Source organism: Bos grunniens, chromosome 11, assembly GCF_055505025.1.
Source record: "Bos grunniens cultivar Pamir isolate PY7600 chromosome 11, Bosgru_T2T1.0, whole genome shotgun sequence".
NCBI lineage: Eukaryota > Metazoa > Chordata > Mammalia > Artiodactyla > Bovidae > Bos > Bos grunniens.
In genome coordinates this window covers 69,808,889-69,829,214 of record NC_141175.1, presented here as the reverse complement: position 1 = coordinate 69,829,214, position 20,326 = coordinate 69,808,889, and the positions used below count along the sequence as shown (strand labels likewise).

The following is a 20,326-nucleotide window of genomic DNA, read 5'->3' as shown; positions in this document are numbered from 1 at the left end:
TTTTTTAAAACCCTAAAAGCAAAAATGGAGAGATAGACCACATTTATGGGTTCACTGGGTCATAATATTCAGTACTGTTCACTGTCTATTCTCCCCATGTTGAACTACAGATTCAATGCAATTCCTAGTAGACCTTTTTTTTTCCCTAAGAAATTTACAAGCTGACTTCAAAAATTTAAACAGAAATATAAAAGACCTAAAATAGCCAAACCAAATTTGATAAAGAAGAACAGAGTTTGAAGACTAACACAATCTAATTTCAAGACTTACTATAAGCTTACATTAATCAAGACAGTGTAGTACAAGCTTCAAGATAAACAGATCAATGAACAGAATAGACAATCAGTTGATTGTCACAAAGGTACAAAGGTAAATGAGTGGAGAAAGTCTTTTTAAATCAATTATCCTGGAATAACTAGATAGCTATCAGCAAAAATAAACTTTGAAAAAAAAAACTTTAACCCATACCTCACATCATATATAAAAATTAACCCAAACTGGATCACAGACCTAAATGTAAACCTAAAATTATAAAATCCTTAGGGGAAAAAAATAGAAGAAGAATCTCTGCAGAGTAGACATAGATTTCTTAGGTACTACACTAAATTCTCAATCCATAAAAAAAAAATCATAAATTAGATTTCAACATAATGAATGACTTCTACTCTTAGAAAGACACTGTTAAGAAAATGAAAAGACAAGCCACAAATTGGTAGAAAATATCTGATAAAGCATTTCTATTCACAGAATAGAACACTACTCAGCAATGAAAAATAAATTATTGATAGATGCAATAACATGGATGAATTCCAAAATAATTATGCTCAGTGCAAGAAATCAGTCAAAAAAGCATACCTACTAAATTTCTTGTAGTGCATTTGGCTGTCTTATGGAATAGGGCAAAAGTGAAGAAAAACAATAGTGAACCACCATTCTAAAAAGGCTGTCAATTATTTCAAGACAATTTCTCCCGCCCAAGGGAACAGTAAATTAGTAGCCTCTATTTTCAGTTGAATCTGGAGAGTGCATGAATACTATTACATTAGCCATCTCCGAAGATAAGTGCATACTTATGTAGTACGGCAGGAAAGGTCCCAAGTGTGGAGTGAGAAGAGCAAGATGAACATCTCTGGAAGCATCTGTGGAAGCTATATGCACCCCTCATACACATATACACACTGCACATACATACGCTGTATTAGTTTCCTAGAGTTCCTGTAACAAGTCACCACATACTGGGTGCCTTTAAAAAACAACAGAAATTAATTTTCTCACTGTTTCTGAAATAAACTTCAAAATACAAACAAAAGAATTTTACACTTATACTTTTTGGTTTTGTTTTTTTGTTTTTCAGGCTTCGTTTTTTTGTTGCTCTGTGATTTCAGATTATGGTTTGTGGTATACTGTGTAACAAGTAATTTTAAAATTGATCATTAGAACATCTTTTTCTAGGAATATTAGAAGTCTGTTGTAAAGAATTGAACCAAGAATGGTTATTCCAGTTAGATAAGCAGTTCCTGTTTGGGGTTTAGTAGATAAAAAACAAAAGGATACCTACATTATAATTCATTTATATGAAATTCTAGAAAATGCAAACTAATCTTTGGTGATTGATAGCAGATAAGTAGTTGCCTGGGGGCTGGAGAGAAGCCATATGAGGGAGACCAGTGACAGGGAGGGGAGTAGCGGGAAAGAGGGATCAGTTCAGTTCAGTCACTCAGTCATGTCCGACTCTTTGTGACCCCATGGACTGCAGAACGCCAGGCTTCCCTGTCCTTCACCAACTCCTGGAGCTTGCTGAAACTCATGTCCATTGAGTCGGTGATGCCATCCAACCATCTCATCCTCTGTCGTCCCCTTCTCCTCCCACCTTCAATCTTTCCCAGCATCAGGGTTTTTTCCAATGAGTCAGTTTTTGGCAACAGGTGGCCAAAGTACTGGAGTTTCAGCTTCAGCATCAGTCCTTTCAATGAATATTCAGGACTGATTTCCTTTAGGATAGACTGGTTGGATCTCCTTGCAGTCCAAGGGACTTTCAAGAGTCTTCTCCAACACTACAGTTCATTTCTTTGATGCTTAGCTTTCTGTATGGTCCAACTCACATCCACACATGACCACTCGAAAAACCAAAGCTTTGACTAGATGGACCTTTGTTGGCAAAGTAATGTCTCTGCTTTTTAATATGCTGTCTAGGTTGGTCATAGCTTTTCTTCCAAGGAGCAAGCGTCTTTTAATTTCATGGCTGCAGTCACCATCTGCAGTGATTTTGGAGCCCCCCCAAATAAAGTTTCTCACTGTTTCCATTGTTTCCCCATCTATTTGCCATGAAGTGATGGGACCGGATGCCATGATCTTAATTTTTTGAATGCGGAGTATTAAGCCAGATTTTTCACTCTCCTCTTTCATCAAGAGGCTCTTTAGTTCTTCCTCACTTTCTGCCATAAGGGTGGTGTCATCTGCATATCTGAGGTTATTGATATTTCTCCTGGCAATCTTGTTTGCAGCTTGTGCTTCATCCAGCCTGGCATTTCCCACGATGTACTCTGCATATAAGTTAAATAAGCATGGTGACAATATACTGCCTTGACCTACCCCTTTCTCAATTTGGAACCAGTCTGTTGTTCCATGTCTAGTTCTAACTGTTGCTTCTTGACCTACATACAGATTTCTTATGAGGCAGGTCAGGTGTTTTGGTATTCCCATCTCCTTCAGAATTTTCCACAGTTTGTTGTGATCCACAAAGTCAAAGGTTTTGGCGTAGTTAATAAAGCAGAAGTAGGTGTTTTTCTCGGACTCTCTTGCTTTTTCGATGATCCAATGGATGTTCGGAATTTGATCTCTGGTTTCTCTGCCTTTTCTAAAACCAGCTTGAATATGTGGAAGTTCAGAGTTCACGTACTGTTGAAGCCTGGCTTAGAGAATTTTGAGCATTAATTTGCTAGTGTGTGAGATGAGTGCAACTGTGTGGTAGTTTGAACATTCTTTGGCATTGCCTTTCTTAGAGACTGGAATGAAAATTGACCTTTTCCAGTTCTGTGGCCACTGCTGAGTTTTCCAAATTTGCTGGCATATTGAGTGGAGCACTTTCACAGCATCATCTTTCAGGATTTGAAATAGCTCAATTAGGATTCCATCACCTCCACTAGCTTTATTCATAGTGATGCTTTCTAAGGCCCACTTGACTTCACATTTCAGGATGTCTGGCTCTAGGTGAGTGATCACACCATCGTGGTTATCTGGGTCATGAAGATCTCTTTTGTATAGTTCTTCTGTGTATTCTTGCCACCACTTCTTAATATCTTCTGCTTCTGTTAGGTACATAACATTTCTGTCCTTTATTGTGCCCATCTTTACATGAAATGTTCCCTTGGTATCTCTAATTTTCTTGAAGAGATCTCTAGTCTTTCCCATTCTATTGTTTTCCTGTATTTCTTTGCATTGATCACTGAGAAAGGTTTTCTTATCTCTCCTTGCTATTCTTTGGAACTCTGCATTCAAATAGATGTATCTTTCCTTTTCTCCTTTGCCTTTAGCTTCTCTTCTTTTCTCAGCTATTTGTGAGGCCTCAGACAACCATTTTGCCTCTGTGCACTTCTTTTTCTTGGGGATGGTCTTGATCACTGCCTCCTGTACAATGTCATAAACCTCCGTCCATAGCTCTTCAGGCACTCTATCAGATCTAATCCCTTGAATCTATTTGTCACTTCCACTGTATAATCGTTAAGGGATTTGATTTAGAGAGGGATCACTGAGGACAAAGAGAGAACTTTTGGAGGATACATATGTCAAAACCTAACAAACTCTATACTTTAACAGTGTACAGTTTATTGTATGTATGTTGACTCGCTACAACAAAGCTGCTTTTAAAGGAAGTGGAGCAAACCTGACAAAATATTCACATTTTTAAGCTTGGCAGTGAATTGTTATTGTTCAGTCGCTAAGCTGTTTCTGCTGCTTTGTGACCCCATGAACTGCAGCACTCCAGGCTTCCCTGTCCTTCACTATTCCCCAGAGTTTGCTCAAACTCATGTCCATTGAGTCGGTGATGCCATCCAGCCGTCTCATCCTCTGTTGCCCCCTTCTCCTCTTGCCCTCAATCTTTGCCGTTATTCATACTTTTCTGTACACTTGAAATATTTCATAACTTAATTGGGAAAGCCTAATCAAACTCCTTAATCTTATAGGTAAGGAAACTGAGTAAATGATAGATATAGGGCTGGAGCCTGCATCTTATTTTCCAGTTCAATATTCATCCCATTCTATCAGGGGGGAAAAAAAGTATAATTAGCATATACATGTAAGATTCAGAGAGAAATGCTTACCCTTAAATTTGTTCACTGTCCCAATGTTTTGAAGAATTCTTCTAGGACCATTCACTGCAAAATAAACTGCCTTTTCATATTCCCCAAGTGAGATTAATTCATTGAACCTACAGTCATTGCATTTCATTATACAATAGTATACAAAAAAAGTAAAGAAAACTGATTAGAAATGTCTAATACATATTAAACATAGTAGTATAGTAATACAAAAAACACCTCTAATAAACTATAACTAGATCCATTCACTCTCTAAGATATTCTTTCACTCCCTTCCCTAATATTATTTTTTGTAGCTTCAGAAGAAGATTCTCACCTGCTAGGTGACTTGAACCTGATTATGTACCTTATTCTTCAGTACTTAGAATAATCCATAGGAAATGGAAAGAACTTCACTGAATTTATAGTGAGCTCAGATTTTTTTTTCCTCTCATATCATCTCCAGAAGAAAAGGAGAACCAGGGAAAGAAGGGCAATCTGCTTAGAGGCTCAATGTAGGGTAAATATTAATTGAACTCATATGCTGCCAAAGCTGAAAATCAAGAGGAGTCCTTGGTATTCAGAAGCATAAGTTGTTCCACCAGTAACCAGACTCCCAACTGAATGTGAGACTAAATGAGAGAAGAAAAGATAATAGTTCAGATAACTTAAGCTTCTACTCCTCTTCCTAGGGCAAAATGTCTCCAGCTCAACTCTTACCTCACTATTAATACAACTATGCCAAAGAGGATTTAAAGTGTTGCAAATGAATGTGGAACCTCAGAGGAGGAAAAACACTGAAATAATATTAAGCAAAATACATAAAACTTTTATCCTCAGGGTTTTTCTCTTATATGTGAAGCTGGAAGACTTAGAGAAGCACAGAGTATGAGGAAACAATCCAGGCTTTGGGGCGCCTCAAAATGATCTTTACCCCTTCTTTATATCATATCAACAAGCAAATCAACAAGAGAAAACTGTTTAACATAGAAGACTAGTAATATTACATATGTTCATTACAGACTGGCCTCATAGCCTATGAATCAACCTCTTAAAGAATAAAGAATACATAAATAATAAATAAATAAAGAATAAAGTCTTATGGGGGAGGTTCAAGAGGGAGGGGACAAACAGATATTTATGGCTGATTCACGCTGTTTTATGGCAGAAACCAACCCAACATTGTAAAGCAATTATCCTCTAATTTAAAAATTTAAAAAAAAGAATAAAGTCAGAGCTCTTTAAGCCTTTACTATACACTATATTGGAGAAGACAATGGCACCCCACTCCAGTACTCTTGCCTGAAAATCCCATGGAGGAGGAGCCTCGTAGGCTGAAGTCCATGGAGTCACTAAGAGTCGGACACGACTGAGCGACTTCACTTTCACTCTTCACTTTCATGCATTGGAGAAGGAAATGGCAACCCACTCCAGTATTCTTGCCTGGAGAATCCCAGGGACAGAGGAGCCTAGTGGGCTGCCGTCTACGGGGTCGCACAGAGTCGGACACGGCTGAAGCGACTTAGCAGCAGTAGCATACACTATATAATAATTTAATACATATTAGAGAGAAATATGCCTTCCTAATATGTCATAGGATACAAATGAGGAAAAGAAGGACTAAACTGGCTTGGATAATCTGATTCAGGAAGATGTTCCTGGGCTTCCCTGGTGGTCCAGTGGTTAAGAATCCACCTGCCAACGTAGGGGACATGAATTCGATCCCTGATCTAGGGGGATCAAACATGTCGAGGGCCACCTAGGCCAACATACCACAACTGCTGAAGTGCCAGTGCTCAAAGCCCAAGTGCCCTAGAGCCTCTGCTGCACAACAAGAGACGCCGTGGGAATGAGAAGCCCGTGTATCACAACGAAGAGTAACCCCAGCTCTCTGCAACTAGAGAAAGCCCACGCACAGCAACAAACACCTAACGAACACAGGCCAAAATAAATAAACAAATAAAAGGAGATGTCCTCAAAAACATTCTGTAAGATCAGGTCAATGGTTAGGGAATACAAGAAAAATATAAGTAAAACTTAACACTATAGTCTAGCTATATCTTCCATAAAATCTCTGAGACCATCAATCTGGTATTTATTTTCATAAAGAATCTATATTCTAAAAATTCTAGTTTATTTTCTAATTTGTCTACTAGAGTAGCTATTAAAAAATACAAAAGCTAGAGACTACAGCTCAAAAAGATGCTAATATTTCAAAAAGATGCTAAAAATGCTAAATATTGAGTAAGCATTTAAGCAAATATTAAATAAATGCTATAATAGCTTAAGGAAGATCAAAGCTTTTAAAATATTTGCCTTTCAATGAAGTACAGCAAAATTTCAGCTTCTTTTGCCTTGCTTGGGTCTTCTTCAAGTAGTTCTTCAACAATGCCTTGTTTATCTGTAAATATTAACAGCATCATCAGATGATATTTAAGGTTATCAATCAATAAAAACAACAAACACAAATGTTTAATACCAACAATCTAATGCTATAGTTCTAATAGTACCAGCCTCTTCCTAAACTGAATGGCCTCCCCATCTCTTGCTTCCTTATTTTCAGGTATTCTCTCCCTGGCTAACCAAGTTTACTCTTTACAGATTATCTGCCAACTGCTGAAGGAAGAAGCCCATAGGGTAACAGATCCCTAACAAAAGTAAGTACATTTTCACATTTTTAAAACTCAGCCTAAGGGGAAACAAAATGTTTTCCATTATATATGATACTTAAAAAATACAGATCATCTACCGTGTAAATCTTTACTTTTCTGAATGTTCTCCACGAAGTCTTGAAATGATCTGCTCATATCAGATTTTACCCACAAAGTAAGTGCCTGTGAAATAACCTGCAGTTTTTGATGACTATAAAGATAAAAAAACGTTAATGACATACTGAACCTAAAATCAAACAGTGGAATATTAAAATCAAATAAAAGCTTCAAACTTTTAAAACATAGATGCAACTTTCATACCTAAACTGTAATTCATTGTTCAGATTTTCAGTTGAATCTCGCCGTTCTAATACCACAGTCATTTCCTCATCTAAATCTGCCTTCCTCTGAATAGGTACATATTTTTTGGACATAAGTTCTTCCATTTCTGCGTATTTACCTTCAAGATGTTTCAAGTATTTAGTGAGAGCATCTAAATTGACAGATTCTTGGAGAGTCATGCCTAAGGGAAAGGGAAAAAATCAAACAAGACAAGCAGTGTCCCACACAAGCAGTGTGGGATGCTTGTGCTCAAAGAGCAAGTCTTAGTATTAATAAAATAGGTCAGATGGTTGACTATGTTAAGAAATAATTAAGAGATGGCAGTATGAACTTGTAGATTACTGAACATTAGCATACATTTCTAAATGGCTGGAAGTTTTAAACAAATCATCACTGAAGACTTAATGAAGGGACTTCGCTGCTGGTCCAATGGTTAAGAATCTTCCAGGTAATGTAGGGGACACAGGTTTTGATCCCTGGTCTGGGAAGATCCCACATGCTAAGGAAACAATTGGAATTTCTCACAAATATTTTAAACAAAATTCTGTACCTGGAATAGGTTTTAAAGGATCTTTGCAGAAAGTACAATATTGTTCTTCTTTTGTGTCATACTTTGCCCTGACTTGTTTCATTTCATTTATTTGCAATTGAATCTTTGAGGAATTATTTTCAATAAGTCCCATCCTGAAAATCAGAAAGGCTTTTTTAATATGTTTCTTTCAACTAATTATTTAATCATATCACTCAAAGTAAAACAGGTTAAATTATTACTTTAATTTGGCTAATTATCATTTTGTACCATGAATGTGGGTGAAAGTTTACAAAACAATGGCTAAGAAGTTAACTAACCTCATAAGTGAGAAACCATTCTCTTTCAAAGCATCAATAAAATCTTATACTGACTATGATTTGTAACCTTACTGGAAATTTGTAAATGTTAAATAGAATAATCTGGCCACAAAGTACTAGGTCCATTCCCTTTAGTTGAAAACTACATTTGCAATTTAAACATCATTTTTGTTAAGTAATCCTATTAGTTTCCTGTGGCTGCTACAACAAAATACCACAAACTTGGTGGGTTAAAACAACAGAAATCTGTTCTTTCATAGTTCTGGAACCCAGAAATCCAAATATTATTCAGTTCAGTTCAGTCGCTCAGTTGTGTCCGACTCTTTGCGACCCCATGAATCACAGCACGCCAGGCCTCCCTGTCCATCACCATCTCCCGGAGTTCACTCAAACTCACGTCCATCGAGTCGGTGATGCCATCCAGCCATCTCATCCTCTGTCGTCCGCTTCTCCTCCTGCCCCCAATCCCTCCCAGCATCAGGGTCTTTTCCAATGAGTCAACTCTTCACATGAGGTGGCCAAAGTATTGGAGTTTTAGCTTCAGCATCAGTCCTTCCAATGAACACCCAGGACTGATCTCCTTTAGGATGGACTGGTTGGATCTCCTTGCAGTCCAAGGGACTCTCAAGAGTCTTCTCCAACACCACAGTTCAAAAGCATCAATTCTTCGGCACTCAGCCTTCTTCACAGTCCAACTCTCACATCCACCCATGACCACTGGAAAAACCATAGCCTTGACTAGACGGACGTTTGCTGGCAAAGTAATGTCTCTGCTTTTCAATATGCTATCTAGGTTGGTCATAACTTTCCTTCCAAGGAGTAAGCGTCTTTTAATTTCATGGCTGCAGTCACCATCTGCAGTGATTTTGGAGCCCAAAAAAATAAAGTCTGACACTGTTTCCACTGTTTCCCCATCTATTTCCCATGAAGTGATGGGACCAGATGCCATGATCTTCGTTTTCTGAATGTTGAGCTTTAAGCCAACTTTTTCACTCTCTTCTTTCACTTTCATCAAGAGGCTTTTTAGTTCCTCTTCACTTTCTTCCATAAGGGTGGTGTTATCTGCATATCTGAGGTGATTGATATTTCTCCCGGCAATCTTGATTCCAAAGAAGCTTTAGTGCTCCTCTATCTTTTGTCTTCTGATTTTGCCCTAATATTTCTGTTACTATCTTATCCGCCTCCTGTCCCTTTCAAAAAAAACATTTTTTTTTTACTATTTATGTAGCATTTTCTCCCAACAAGAAGTGATCCCAACCTCTAGCCAGCTACATTACCAAAAATGGAGGTCAAATTTCACATAATTTTCCTGGTTGACTTGAAATTATCTCTAAGAACAATTTACCCATCAATTACCAAATGGAACACTGAAAATCTGAGACTGTTCAAAAAGAGTGAGAGTTTTATCATCTCCCAGTAGGTTACTTACTTTTTTTGCATCACAAGATTAAGTGCTCTATTTCAGATGGTAATCATGAAATTGTACCATTAAACCTTCCATGCAAGAAATTACCTGGAGCAATTATCTGCATCCTTCATTTTACGATACTACAATGTGCCTCCAATTATCCTAAGAGATATTATAAATTTCCCAAACTGAATTAGTATTATTTTTCAAGTAAAAATAGAGTAATTTCAATAGGAAGGGTAACATAAAAACATGGCTTTAAAATAAAATCAAAGTTGAAGATGACTAAGAATCACTAGTTACAGTTACAATGGCTAGTTAATAAACCAAGTAGCAATTATCACCTTTTGGGCTACTTACGAATATACTTACTTTGCCTGAAGTTGGGCTATTCTTTTCTTGTGATATACCAATGCTGTGGGCTCTCCTGCCAAAACTTTAAGTTTTCCATGAAGATAAAATGCAGTTCTTTGGCCTTTCTTTATTGTCTCAATAAATGTGTCGTATTCTTTCTTTATTGAAGTAAGAATGGATTTGTATGCAGTGACATATTCTATTACCTGAAACATGATTTTTTTCTGATTATGGTACTGAATTTTTTCCTAGAAGACTATAGATCAAAAACCTTGCAAATAGCATTATAATTTTGTTTAATGAAATGATGGGCAATTAGAAATCTAAAATTTTACAAATTTGAGCTTGCACTTATATGCAATATGCCTGGATATTAAAGACAGTTCATGATTACTGAATATATGATCTTTGTGAATCATTACAATTCTGTGAGTTTGAGAAAAAAACATTTTTTGCTCTACTCAGGAATTAACACATACATTATATTAAGTCAGTTAAAACCAATACCAGGTCTAACTATCCCAACTCTGGATCTCTTAAATACAATTACATATCATCCCTCACTATCTCCAAATCTAGTCTCTGACTTCATTCAGACCTTAAAATCCTAGACTCCCTTCATCTCCCTGTTTTTCTAACCCATCTGCTCTTGTTGATCAATAATCTCAATTACCAAACTGCATTTCTATCCCCAAGATGTCAAGTACAGTTGTAGAAAACCCTTCACATCTTATATTCGTGGTTTAAAATGACGTTTATGTACATATCTCTGGAACAATAATGGAAGAAAATAGAAACCTACAGAGGAGGAAAGAAGAAAACTATAGAGAAAGAAAGGGTAAGTAGGTTCTAAAATGAGAAGGACCTGACTTCATTGTATACTCTGCTTATTGGTTTTTTACTTTTTTTCTCTGGTTAACCTTGTGTAGGCATTAGCCAAATGAAAAAGCAATCATAACTAAGAAACACTTTAAAGAAGTTAAAAAACAAAAACATTAAAAATAATCTATGGTTGCCAACTCATGAGAATTTCAGGTGTCAAGTGATATAAGGAATAAATGTGACCAATCCACAATTTCCTCTGAAAGATACAATTATGCTTTCTACCCCTGCTACATATATAGTCTGTAGTATACTCCACTATAGCTAGAAAATACCTAGAAAAAAATAATGCAGAAAGACATCTGGTCTATCAAGAAATGGTATAAGAAGGGGAGTTCCCCATTGGCCCAGTGGTTAGGACTTGTGCTTTCACTGCTGTGGCCCAGGTTCACTTCTGGGTAGGGAAACTGAGATCGCAAGAGTGGTATGGCAAAAAAAAAAAAAAAAAATGGTATAAGGAGATAACCGATCAACACCAAGCACCAGAAGAGGATTTCTGAGTGGAAGATACTGGTCATCTTTCTGGCATGACCAAACTACCTATCCACCAAAATCAAGACTGCTGCCCAGCAATTTTCAATAAAATGGAGACAATTAATTTGTGGTCTTTCAAACTAAACACTTCACTGTTCCCTGCTATCCTCCACTCCACAAGCCTCTATGATGTGCTGCAACAATCCAAGACAACTCAGATATGTTAATGGATAGAAAACGGACTTGTTGTAACATCATGATCAGCTCCCATGGGTTTACTAGGATAAACAGATTTCAGAAAGACACTCATGAATTTTTAAGACTGCACAGAAAATGCATTAGAGTAAAGCAGGCAAACTGGTATGCTAGAGGTAGAATAGTTTTGGTTGGCCAGCAAAATATTTTAAAATTTAGGAAATTTCACCCAAAGCCCATATTTTTAGCTTCTTCTGAAAACTCTGAACAATCTACCAGCATGGAACTCCCATTCCTTTAATGGCAGTAGTCAGCTGTAGCTTTAAATTGGATTCTTCATTTTACCACAGTCCCCATGATTCCTTATTCTCTTAAAGCCAATACACTGAACTCTCATATGACCTTCCTGACCTTTAGGCATTCAAGTTTCAGTTTCCATATTAAGGCTTCCCTTAACTCCTCCAAAACATAGCCGTATTCCCCAGGTACAGAACTATGAGGAATAAAAGGAATGGCACTCATTCCACCTCAGCTCCTACTCACGGGACATACACTATTTGCACAAAACACGACGAGAACACAAAAGGCCACTTTCCAGAGTCCGGCTGTCTCTATAATTCACCCATATCTCCTGAAACTCACTCTTCCTAGCCTTGATCTTCTTTGCTTATTAAGTCCTCCGCTCTCTCTGCAACCTACCCTTAATTCTTGTTACACAAGCCTCAGGTCTCCTTGCCTTGATTCAGGCATGGTTCTCTAGGCTGAATCCTCTACCTCTGATTTTAAACAGAATTTGGTACTTGTTCTCTGGCGCTAAGCACTCAGAGATATAAGTTGGTACTTTCACCTTTTGCCAAACTAGGACCCTTCCAAAAGACAGGGAAGATTAGAGAAGGCAGACATTAATAGTTTGCTAAGTCGCTCAGTCATGTCCAACTCTGTTGCGACCCCATGGACTGTGGCCCACCAGGCTCCTCCGTCCATGGGATTTTCCAGGCAAGAGTGCTGGAGTGGGTTGCCATTGCCTTCTCCTACATTAATAGTTTATTAACAACCAAATGTGCTAGAATAACATGAAAATGGAAAGGCAGATTATTTTATTGAGAAGCTAGAAGAAAGGTTTCTCTAAGTACCACAGGATTTCTATTTCAGATCCCCTCTTAGTTTTGAAGAATAGGATTCTTCACAATGTACAATGTATAACTGTATAATGTACAAATAGTTCGAATGGAAATCTTGGTGGGTAGGGAGAAAAGGACTAAAGATACAGAAATCATCTTTTATTTAATCTCCTGTCTTTTTTCTAGGAATTAAATTTACCAACACCTCCTCCAAAATGACTTCACCATAACTATACTAATTTAAAGCAGAGAGCTCTTCATGTGTGAAAATTTGTGACAAGTGTTAGCATTTGTATATGCAAAAATAAGTATGCTACAGTTATAACTTTCCCTTGCTGATTTCACACAAGTAGAGTCTCAGCATGATTTCTGATATTTATAAAACCTATTCAATATGCTACCTATAAACATTCACCTAATATATTCCTTAATGACTAAAACACCAAAACAATTTCATTGACCATGACAACTTATAAAATGAAGCTAACCTGCCAACGTACCAGTTCTTAAAGACAGATTTTCTACATGACTTTAAAGGAAGAAAAGACTCATTTTTCCAATTTATACTTTTATGGATATGCAAGTGAAGTAAAGTGAGGTAAAATTCACTCAGTTGTGTCCGAATCTTTGTGACCCCATGGACTATACAGTCCATGGATTCTCCAGGCCAAAATACTGGAGTGGGTAGCCTTTCTCTTCTCCACAGAATCTTCCCAGCCTAGGGATTGAACCCAGGACCCAGGTCTCCCACATTGCAGGCAGATTCTTTACCAGCTGAGCCACAAGGGAAGCCCAGGAATACTGGATTAGGTAGCCTATCCCCCAACCAATCTTCCCAACCCAGGAATCTAACCAGGGTCTCCTGCATCGCAAGCAGATTCTTTACCAACTGAGCTATTGGGGAAGCCCAGTGGATAGGCGTCAATTTTCTTAATTCCACTTTTAGGTATCTATGACTACTTTATGCTCACTTTTCCTTTAGTTTTTTTTAGAGGAGAAATAAGACTCAGTGTATAATGTTTAAAAATTAAACAAAACAGAATTCTTCTATCTTGCCTATGGCTTTTTAACTCAGAGACAAATAGTTTACAGAAGTCTTAACATAAGTAATTATTTCTTCCAGGTAAGGAGGAAAGGATGCTAATTTCACTTATTTTACTGTAAGGGCATCTTCAAAGACAGGTGAAAAAGAAAAAGTGAGGTTAAAAAAATGAGGATCCATGGCCATATTGCAATCGTTTATAAAGAAAAGATGGTTTTTCTAAAATCTTAAAAAGCAAAATCAAATGTTAGCTAAAACTGCAGCATTTTCTGACCTCTGTTTTTCAGGTCTGGAAGACGCCCTGGAGGAGGAAATGGCAACCCACTCCAGTATTCTTGCCAGGATGATTCTGTAGACAGAGCAGCCTGTCGGGATACAGTCCACAGGGTCACCAAGAGTTGGACACGACTGAAGCAACTGAGCATGCGTGTACCAACTGCTTGTTTACTGTGCCTATCTGGACCGCTAATCTACGAGGGGTCTCAATTCAGTAATACAGATCAAATTTAAAGCAAGGTTTTAATGACACCACAAACCAACCCAAAACGATGAAGAATCACCAGGTTCTGGCTACAGCCCAATTCCTAACAAATTGGATAATAATTTAAGATGGAAGGTCAAAATGATGTTTGAAGGCACAGATTGTAGCTCTAAAACTGATAGCCTTAAGCTATGATAACTGAAACACTCATTAACTGTCTAGTAATATAAATCCTGCATAGCATCTCCCACATTCATCCCTTTCTGACAAATTGGACAAATTTTTCAAAACTGATAAACAGAAGTAGTCAAACAAGCAGTGGTGTTACTAAGGTATGAATCTTATTGTCAGGATGGACCATTTCTACCACATAAAAACTCCACTGTCTTAGAGCATTACGATACCTTATCAAAAACGTTTCGGTATATGATGTAATATTCATCAGCAGGTCCTTCCTCATTACAGCATACTCTTTCAGTTTCTGTAATTACGTATCTTTGCATTCTTTCCAAAAATTCCTTGTCACTTCCACTAATGATAGGAGGGAGAACAGCATGCTTATTTATTTCCTGGACGGACATACGTCAATGTAGACACCTGTTCACCAGAGAAAATTTAAGTCTTGATTTGCTTTTGCAACAAAGCCAAAACTTTGATAAGCCTGAAAGAAAAAAAAAATCAATTAATCTAAAGCTTTACATAAATTAGGTCAAATATGGATCTAAATAAAATGTATCAGAAAATAAATCTCATGGATCTCATGAAATAAATATTTCAACCTCTGAGTGAACAGGTCTAATAAATTCTACTGTCATGTGCTATACTATACCTCTGGGATAGAAATACCAAACACCAGACAATAAAAAGCTCTTTTCTTACTAAAGAAGCATTTGTTTCATAAGATCGAATGGTTTAACTTAACATTTTCTAACAGAAGTTTAATTAGCATTTTATTTGCTTCATGTGGGAACACTAGTTTGAAAGCATCCTGGTGAAACAAACAAGGTCAAATATTGTGGCCTCCAGTCATTCTGGTGTGGGAGTGATAGCCTTGCTTACAGGAACTTAGGCTTAACTCTGAGACAGGAAGCTACTGGAGAACTGTGTGCAGAAGACTGACAGCTGACTTACATTTCCAAGAATTGCTCTTGCTGCCCCGTGAAAACAAGGGTTGAACTCAGAATTACTGAGAAGCTACTACAACAGCCCAGGCAAAAGATAATGGTGGCTTGAAACAGTGCTAACAGCAGAGCTGTGAGAAGTGTTCGCTGCATACATCAAAAATAAAACCAAAAAGATTTGTTGAGGGATGCCAAGTGGGAAAGAGAGAAGAGTCAATGAGGACCATAAAGTTTCTGGCTTCAGCAGCCGAAAAGATGGAATTGCCTTCTATGAGATGGGAAGATCAATTTCATAAGATCAGGAGTTTGGGCCCACCTATTAGAGATGATGAATTGACAGCTAGTATGTGAAGCTGGAGTTCAAGTGAGTAGTCTGAGTGAGAAAGAGGTTTATAAGTCATCTGCATATAAATGATATTTAAAAGTTATGAGACAGAATGGAAAAAGATCTGGGAAATGTAAGCAAAGCAGATATCCAAGGACAGGGCCTTGAGGGGCACTTCAAAGCTTAGAGGTCTAGCAGATAAGGAGGAAGCAGCAAAACAGCCTGGAAAAGAGGGTCTACGGAGATGGAAGTCAATCAGGTGAAGAAAGTGTTTCAAAGAGGAAAGGCATGATCCACTGGGTCAAACGCTGCTGACAGGTCAAAGAAGATTAAATGGATATTGAATTTAGCAACACGGAGGTTATTCCCACAGTTATTCAGTTGGAATAGGAGGGGAGACAAAAAGCCTGTCCCCAGAAGTAGGTTCAGTCAATGGAAGGAAGAGAATTAAAGAGACAATGAGTATAAACAACTCTCAAGGAGTTTTGCTGTAAAAGTGGAGATTAATTGGCAGAATATGGGATGAAGAGTGTACCAGAGAGAAGAAATGGATTCCTCAGAAGTGCCAAAGTAGGAAAAACATGTCAGGAACTTCAATTAGCTCAATGTTAATAAAGCATAAAGCGAGTAATGGCTTTGGAAGATTAGGCTCTAAGGAAGGCAGAGGTTCACTATCACACTAAGGAATTTGGGTTTTATCTTGATGGTGAAATAGCATAATGACATAATCATTTTTACTTTTTACAATACTTTGGCGGCAAAATAAAGGTGGGTTAGAAGACGACTGGGGACAGAGAAAATTAAGAAGCCTGAATTTGGGGATGAGGAAGCAGAGAACGGCAGAGAGATAAAGACATTAGTAGGGTACGCATGGCAAAAGGCGTTGATTGATAAGAGCCAATCGTTTATTTTCACTGCCCCAGTCACAAGCTTGCCCTCTGCCCCGCTCCTGCCTGCTGTGGAGAGTGGGCACCCTCGAACACTTCCCACCCTCTCCGCATCACCTCACCATCACTCTCCCTTACTCAGCTGCCAGTCCAGCTGCCTTAGAATATCAGAAGGGTGACATATTCAGTTCTTTTCCTGTCCGACTGCAGGGTATATAGGACAGGCAGCCCTAAGTGCTGCTTTCTGAGCAAATGTTTTTTTTTTTTTTGATTACAAATATCTAACTAGGTTTGAAATGTTTTATAGAATAAGACAATATTCTTTTCAACAAACTTTAAAAAAAATGTACAGTTTTGTTGTTTGTTTCCACCTCCCCCCTCCCCCACCCCTGCTTGCGCACCCTCCCCCCACCGCCCCTCGCCGGCAGCTCAGCCCCACCCCGACAGCCCCTGTTTTCCTTGGTTGTGTTTTGAGGGGTGCTTGGCACCCCCAGAGATTCAGCTTCGTGGCTGAATGGCTCAGCAGGGAAAGAAACCACCGGCACTGCAGGAGACCTAGGTTTGATCCCTGGGTGGGAAGATCCCCTGGAGAAGGAAATGGCTACCCATTCTAGTATTTTTGACCTGAAAAATTCCATGGACAGAGGGCCCTGGCCGGCTTAGCATATGGGGTCGCAGAGTCGGGACACGACTAAACACAAACGCGTAGCAAAGGTTTAGCTCGCTGACCCGCCTGCCTTGCCAGGAGAGCACCCTACACATACTCCAAAAACTTCCTCTTAGGACTTTTACAACTCCCAACGTCCAAACTTGGAGATTCTGCAGTAAATAAACTTCCATCGGGTTTCCTTCCCATATGACTTCATTTGAAAATCTGAAAACTCCTGAGACTTAATATACTAAACCTTTTCACACTGCGTAGTGACATACTAGATAGGCTCTTTCGCAAACTAGGAGAGCCTAAGGGGTTGAGGACACCACCTATTTTTCTGGTGGCCTGGAGCTGGTCACTCGAAGGCCCTTCCCTTGAAGGCCCTGGGAGCTTCTGGTGGTAGATCGCTGATCCTCCGCCCCTCACCGCCTCTGTTAGTGTGTGACGACACTTTTGGTTCCCCTGCTCTTCTCCAGCCTCTTAACCTTCCCTCCCCTTCACTTCTGACCCGTTTCCATCTCCCCGAAGTCATTACTGCACTTGCCTCTTTCTCCTCACCTTAATCCCTTTCTCCAAACCCACCGCTAGGCGATAGTAACTACGGAGCCGAGAGGTGCGGAACTGCATCTTGGGACAAGTAGTCCTGCCGAAAAGAAAGCAATGCAAACTACAATTCCCAGAAGACACTGCCATTTCCTCCCTTCTCCTCAGGAAGCCCCTTTAACTCCACCCCCTTTTAAAGGCCCTCTTAGCCACGTCAACTACAGGGGGAGTCTTTTAAAGACATTTTTAAGTTGCTTAAAACTATTATTTCGAGAAAGTTCTGAAGGATAAAGTGAGAAATAAGCTAAGCTAGAAGGAGGAGAAATGAGGTCACGACCTAGTCTGGCATGTGGCTGGACAGCCGCTGCTACAGTGCTCAGGCACTTGGTGTGGCCGCCTAGGAGGCGGGGCCTCCTGGAGCGCCCGGAAAACTCCTGGACCAGCGCGCGGCCTTCCTTTCGGATCCGCCATCTGCGGTGAGTGTGTGCATGCGGCCGCGCTCTGGCCCGTAACTTGCCATCGCCCCTTCTGTGTCTCCGGGTCTCATCCGTCTCCTCCTTTTCCTCACCCTCAGGTGGAACCGCCGCCAAGATGCAGATTTTCGTGAAGACCCTGACGGGGAAGACCATCACTCTCGAGGTACGGGCCAGGCCGGGGAGAAGCCGCGGCCTGAAGGAGGGAGGGCCTGAGGCGGATTTCTGCACGCGCGCTGCTTTCCGCCGTACAACGCGTTTGTGAGCCGGGCTTCTAAAATCTGACCTTGAAGTGAGGGTTGTTTGCTGAGCCGCGGCCTAGGGCGCGTTTTCTGTGACTGAAGTCCGAGCGTGTCACCTCAAGGCGTTCCGACAGGGTAGCCGGAGCCGGCGTCGCGCGGTGGGAGGGAGGCGCTCCTGTAGGTGGGCGCGAGCACGTGTGGCCCGGCCACGCAATCCGGGGGTTTGCTAGGTAGGCTTCGGCCCCCACCAGCTCGGTTCCTGGGGAACTTTCAAGTTTCTTACTCTGGTACCAATGTTTGCGTTTTAAAACTCATAGGTCGAGCCCTCGGATACAATAGAAAATGTAAAGGCCAAGATCCAGGATAAAGAAGGCAAGTTGATATTTTCTGATTCAAAAACTCATCTGTAGACAGGCCCTAGGCATACTTGCTGTGAAACGCGTTGTACGAAAATGCTTTTGGAATAACACAGTAGACGTGTGTGAATTCAAACGAGCTGGCTAATTTACACTCTTAGCGTCTTCTGTAAAGTGGCTGTGTTAACCTATATTAAGAATAAATGAGATTAAAATGTGTAAACATTTACAGTTACACCTTTACTGTAGTGAGTACTCACTGATGACTGTCAGTACCATTTACTTGATTCAGGATTGTAAATCTTGAGCAGATATGCTTAATTTGCTATCACTTAATTTATGTATTCAACTTGTTTCCCATTAGGAATTCCTCCTGACCAGCAAAGACTGATCTTTGCTGGCAAGCAACTGGAAGATGGACGTACTTTGTCTGACTACAACATTCAAAAGGTCTGTTTGGAGGAAAGCAGCCCTTTAAGTATAAATATATGTCTTACAACTGGGAATTTTGACCAGCATTCAAAAGTAGGGAGAATAGCATTCAATTAGCAATAGTATCCCAGGTGATTCTTGCATCAGCATTTGAGAAGTGCTGCTACAGACCCCTACATTTTGGATTTTTGCACATTGCATCCCATGATGTTATTTAACCTTTCTATAGCAGTTTATGTAAGAATCAGATAACCCCCCCCCCCAACATTCCATCATCTGTGGCTGTGCTTGACATCCAGTTAGAAGGTGCATGATACTAGTTGTCTCTTCTCTGAACACTAGCATTAATGTAGGCATTTTTAAAGCCTGTTTCATTCTCTGTTCAATAACAGGAGTCCACTCTTCATCTAGTGTTGAGACTTCGTGGTGGCGCTAAGAAAAGAAAGAAGAAGTCTTACACCACTCCCAAGAAGAACAAGCATAAGAGAAAGAAGGTTAAATTGGCTGTTCTGAAATACTATAAGGTGGGCCAAATAACTTTTTTGTCTATAGATGAATAATTTTGTTTGCATTTCTGGTTTCAAACTCTTTTTTATTAAAGAAGTTTGGAGTTTTTTTCCTGTTTCGGTATTTGATTGGGCTTTATGTAATGGGGATTACCTGTAGCTACTTCATTTCAACTAAGCTTTGGGTTCTAATGTGAGTTGGGTTCAGGTCTTAACTCTGTCCATTACTTGCATGGCTGGACTTTAAAAACTCAACTCTTTGTTGTACTAATTACTGGTGAGAATTTGGGATGCTTTGGTTTGTGAATATTAAAAACTATCATTGTCGTGTAATTTAAAGGATAAATATTTTGAGTCACTTAGACTTCAGAATATGTTGCAAGATTATCTTAATAGCAAGTTTCTGCTTTTTAGGTGGATGAGAATGGCAAAATCAGTCGCCTTCGCCGGGAGTGTCCCTCAGATGAATGTGGTGCTGGAGTTTTTATGGCCAGTCACTTTGACAGACATTATTGTGGCAAATGTTGTCTGACCTATTGTTTCAACAAACCAGAAGACAAGTAATTGTATATTGGTTAATAAAGATATGAGCTAACATTTAAATGTTGGGTTTTATTGCACTGCTTTTAAAAGTGTACTTTAAGCATCAGATTTTCTAAAGTAACCTGTACTTTGCAGAATTATGTTGTATT

At 39.3% G+C, this 20,326-nt stretch overlaps 2 protein-coding genes across 27 annotated transcripts in view; one reads left to right on the top strand and one right to left on the bottom strand.

The window, feature by feature from the left end:
- CLHC1 (clathrin heavy chain linker domain containing 1) overlaps nucleotides 1-17,736 on the bottom strand; it is a 34,593-nt gene extending 16,857 nt beyond the window's left edge. For 2 of the 26 annotated variants that reach the window (XR_015136893.1, XM_086326844.1), the window contains exons 1-8: nucleotides 17,627-17,736; nucleotides 14,502-14,758; nucleotides 9,921-10,108; nucleotides 7,842-7,975; nucleotides 7,271-7,472; nucleotides 7,048-7,160; nucleotides 6,615-6,699; nucleotides 4,323-4,429 (exon numbers count right to left, since the gene is read on the bottom strand). Coding sequence is in view for 18 of the 26 variants with exons in the window: in XM_086326844.1 (XP_086182970.1) it covers nucleotides 4,323-4,429; nucleotides 6,615-6,699; nucleotides 7,048-7,160; nucleotides 7,271-7,472; nucleotides 7,842-7,975; nucleotides 9,921-10,108; nucleotides 14,502-14,678 (1,006 nt within the window). In the remaining 8 variants the exon portion in view is untranslated. Of the gene's footprint in view, nucleotides 1-4,322; nucleotides 4,430-5,600; nucleotides 6,227-6,614; nucleotides 6,700-7,047; nucleotides 7,161-7,270; nucleotides 7,473-7,841; nucleotides 7,976-9,920; nucleotides 10,109-14,501; nucleotides 14,759-17,411 lie in introns of those variants that run through there. The other 24 variants (XR_015136895.1, XM_086326845.1, XR_015136892.1 and 21 more) reach the window with 19 other exon arrangements.
- Nucleotides 17,737-18,201: 465 nt separating this feature from the next.
- RPS27A (ribosomal protein S27a) lies at nucleotides 18,202-20,237 on the top strand. Its single transcript, XM_086326863.1, has 5 exons — nucleotides 18,202-18,264; nucleotides 18,658-18,712; nucleotides 19,061-19,146; nucleotides 19,521-19,652; nucleotides 20,049-20,237. The coding sequence occupies exons 1-5, from the start codon at nucleotides 18,217-18,219 to the stop codon at nucleotides 20,196-20,198; spliced, it is 471 nt and encodes a 156-aa protein (XP_086182989.1). The 5' UTR covers nucleotides 18,202-18,216; the 3' UTR covers nucleotides 20,199-20,237.
- Nucleotides 20,238-20,326: the final 89 nt, after the last annotated feature.

Excerpts from the sequence above, each read along its gene's own strand:
- RPS27A (XM_086326863.1), top strand. The coding sequence starts at position 18,217 with ATGCAGATTTTCGTGAAGACCCTGACGGGGAAGACCATCACTCTCGAG. Across the intron at positions 18,713-19,060 it reads CAAGATCCAGGATAAAGAAG|GAATTCCTCCTGACCAGCAA; the intron begins GCAAGTTGATAT and ends GTTTCCCATTAG. Across the intron at positions 19,653-20,048 it reads CTGTTCTGAAATACTATAAG|GTGGATGAGAATGGCAAAAT; the intron begins GTGGGCCAAATA and ends TCTGCTTTTTAG.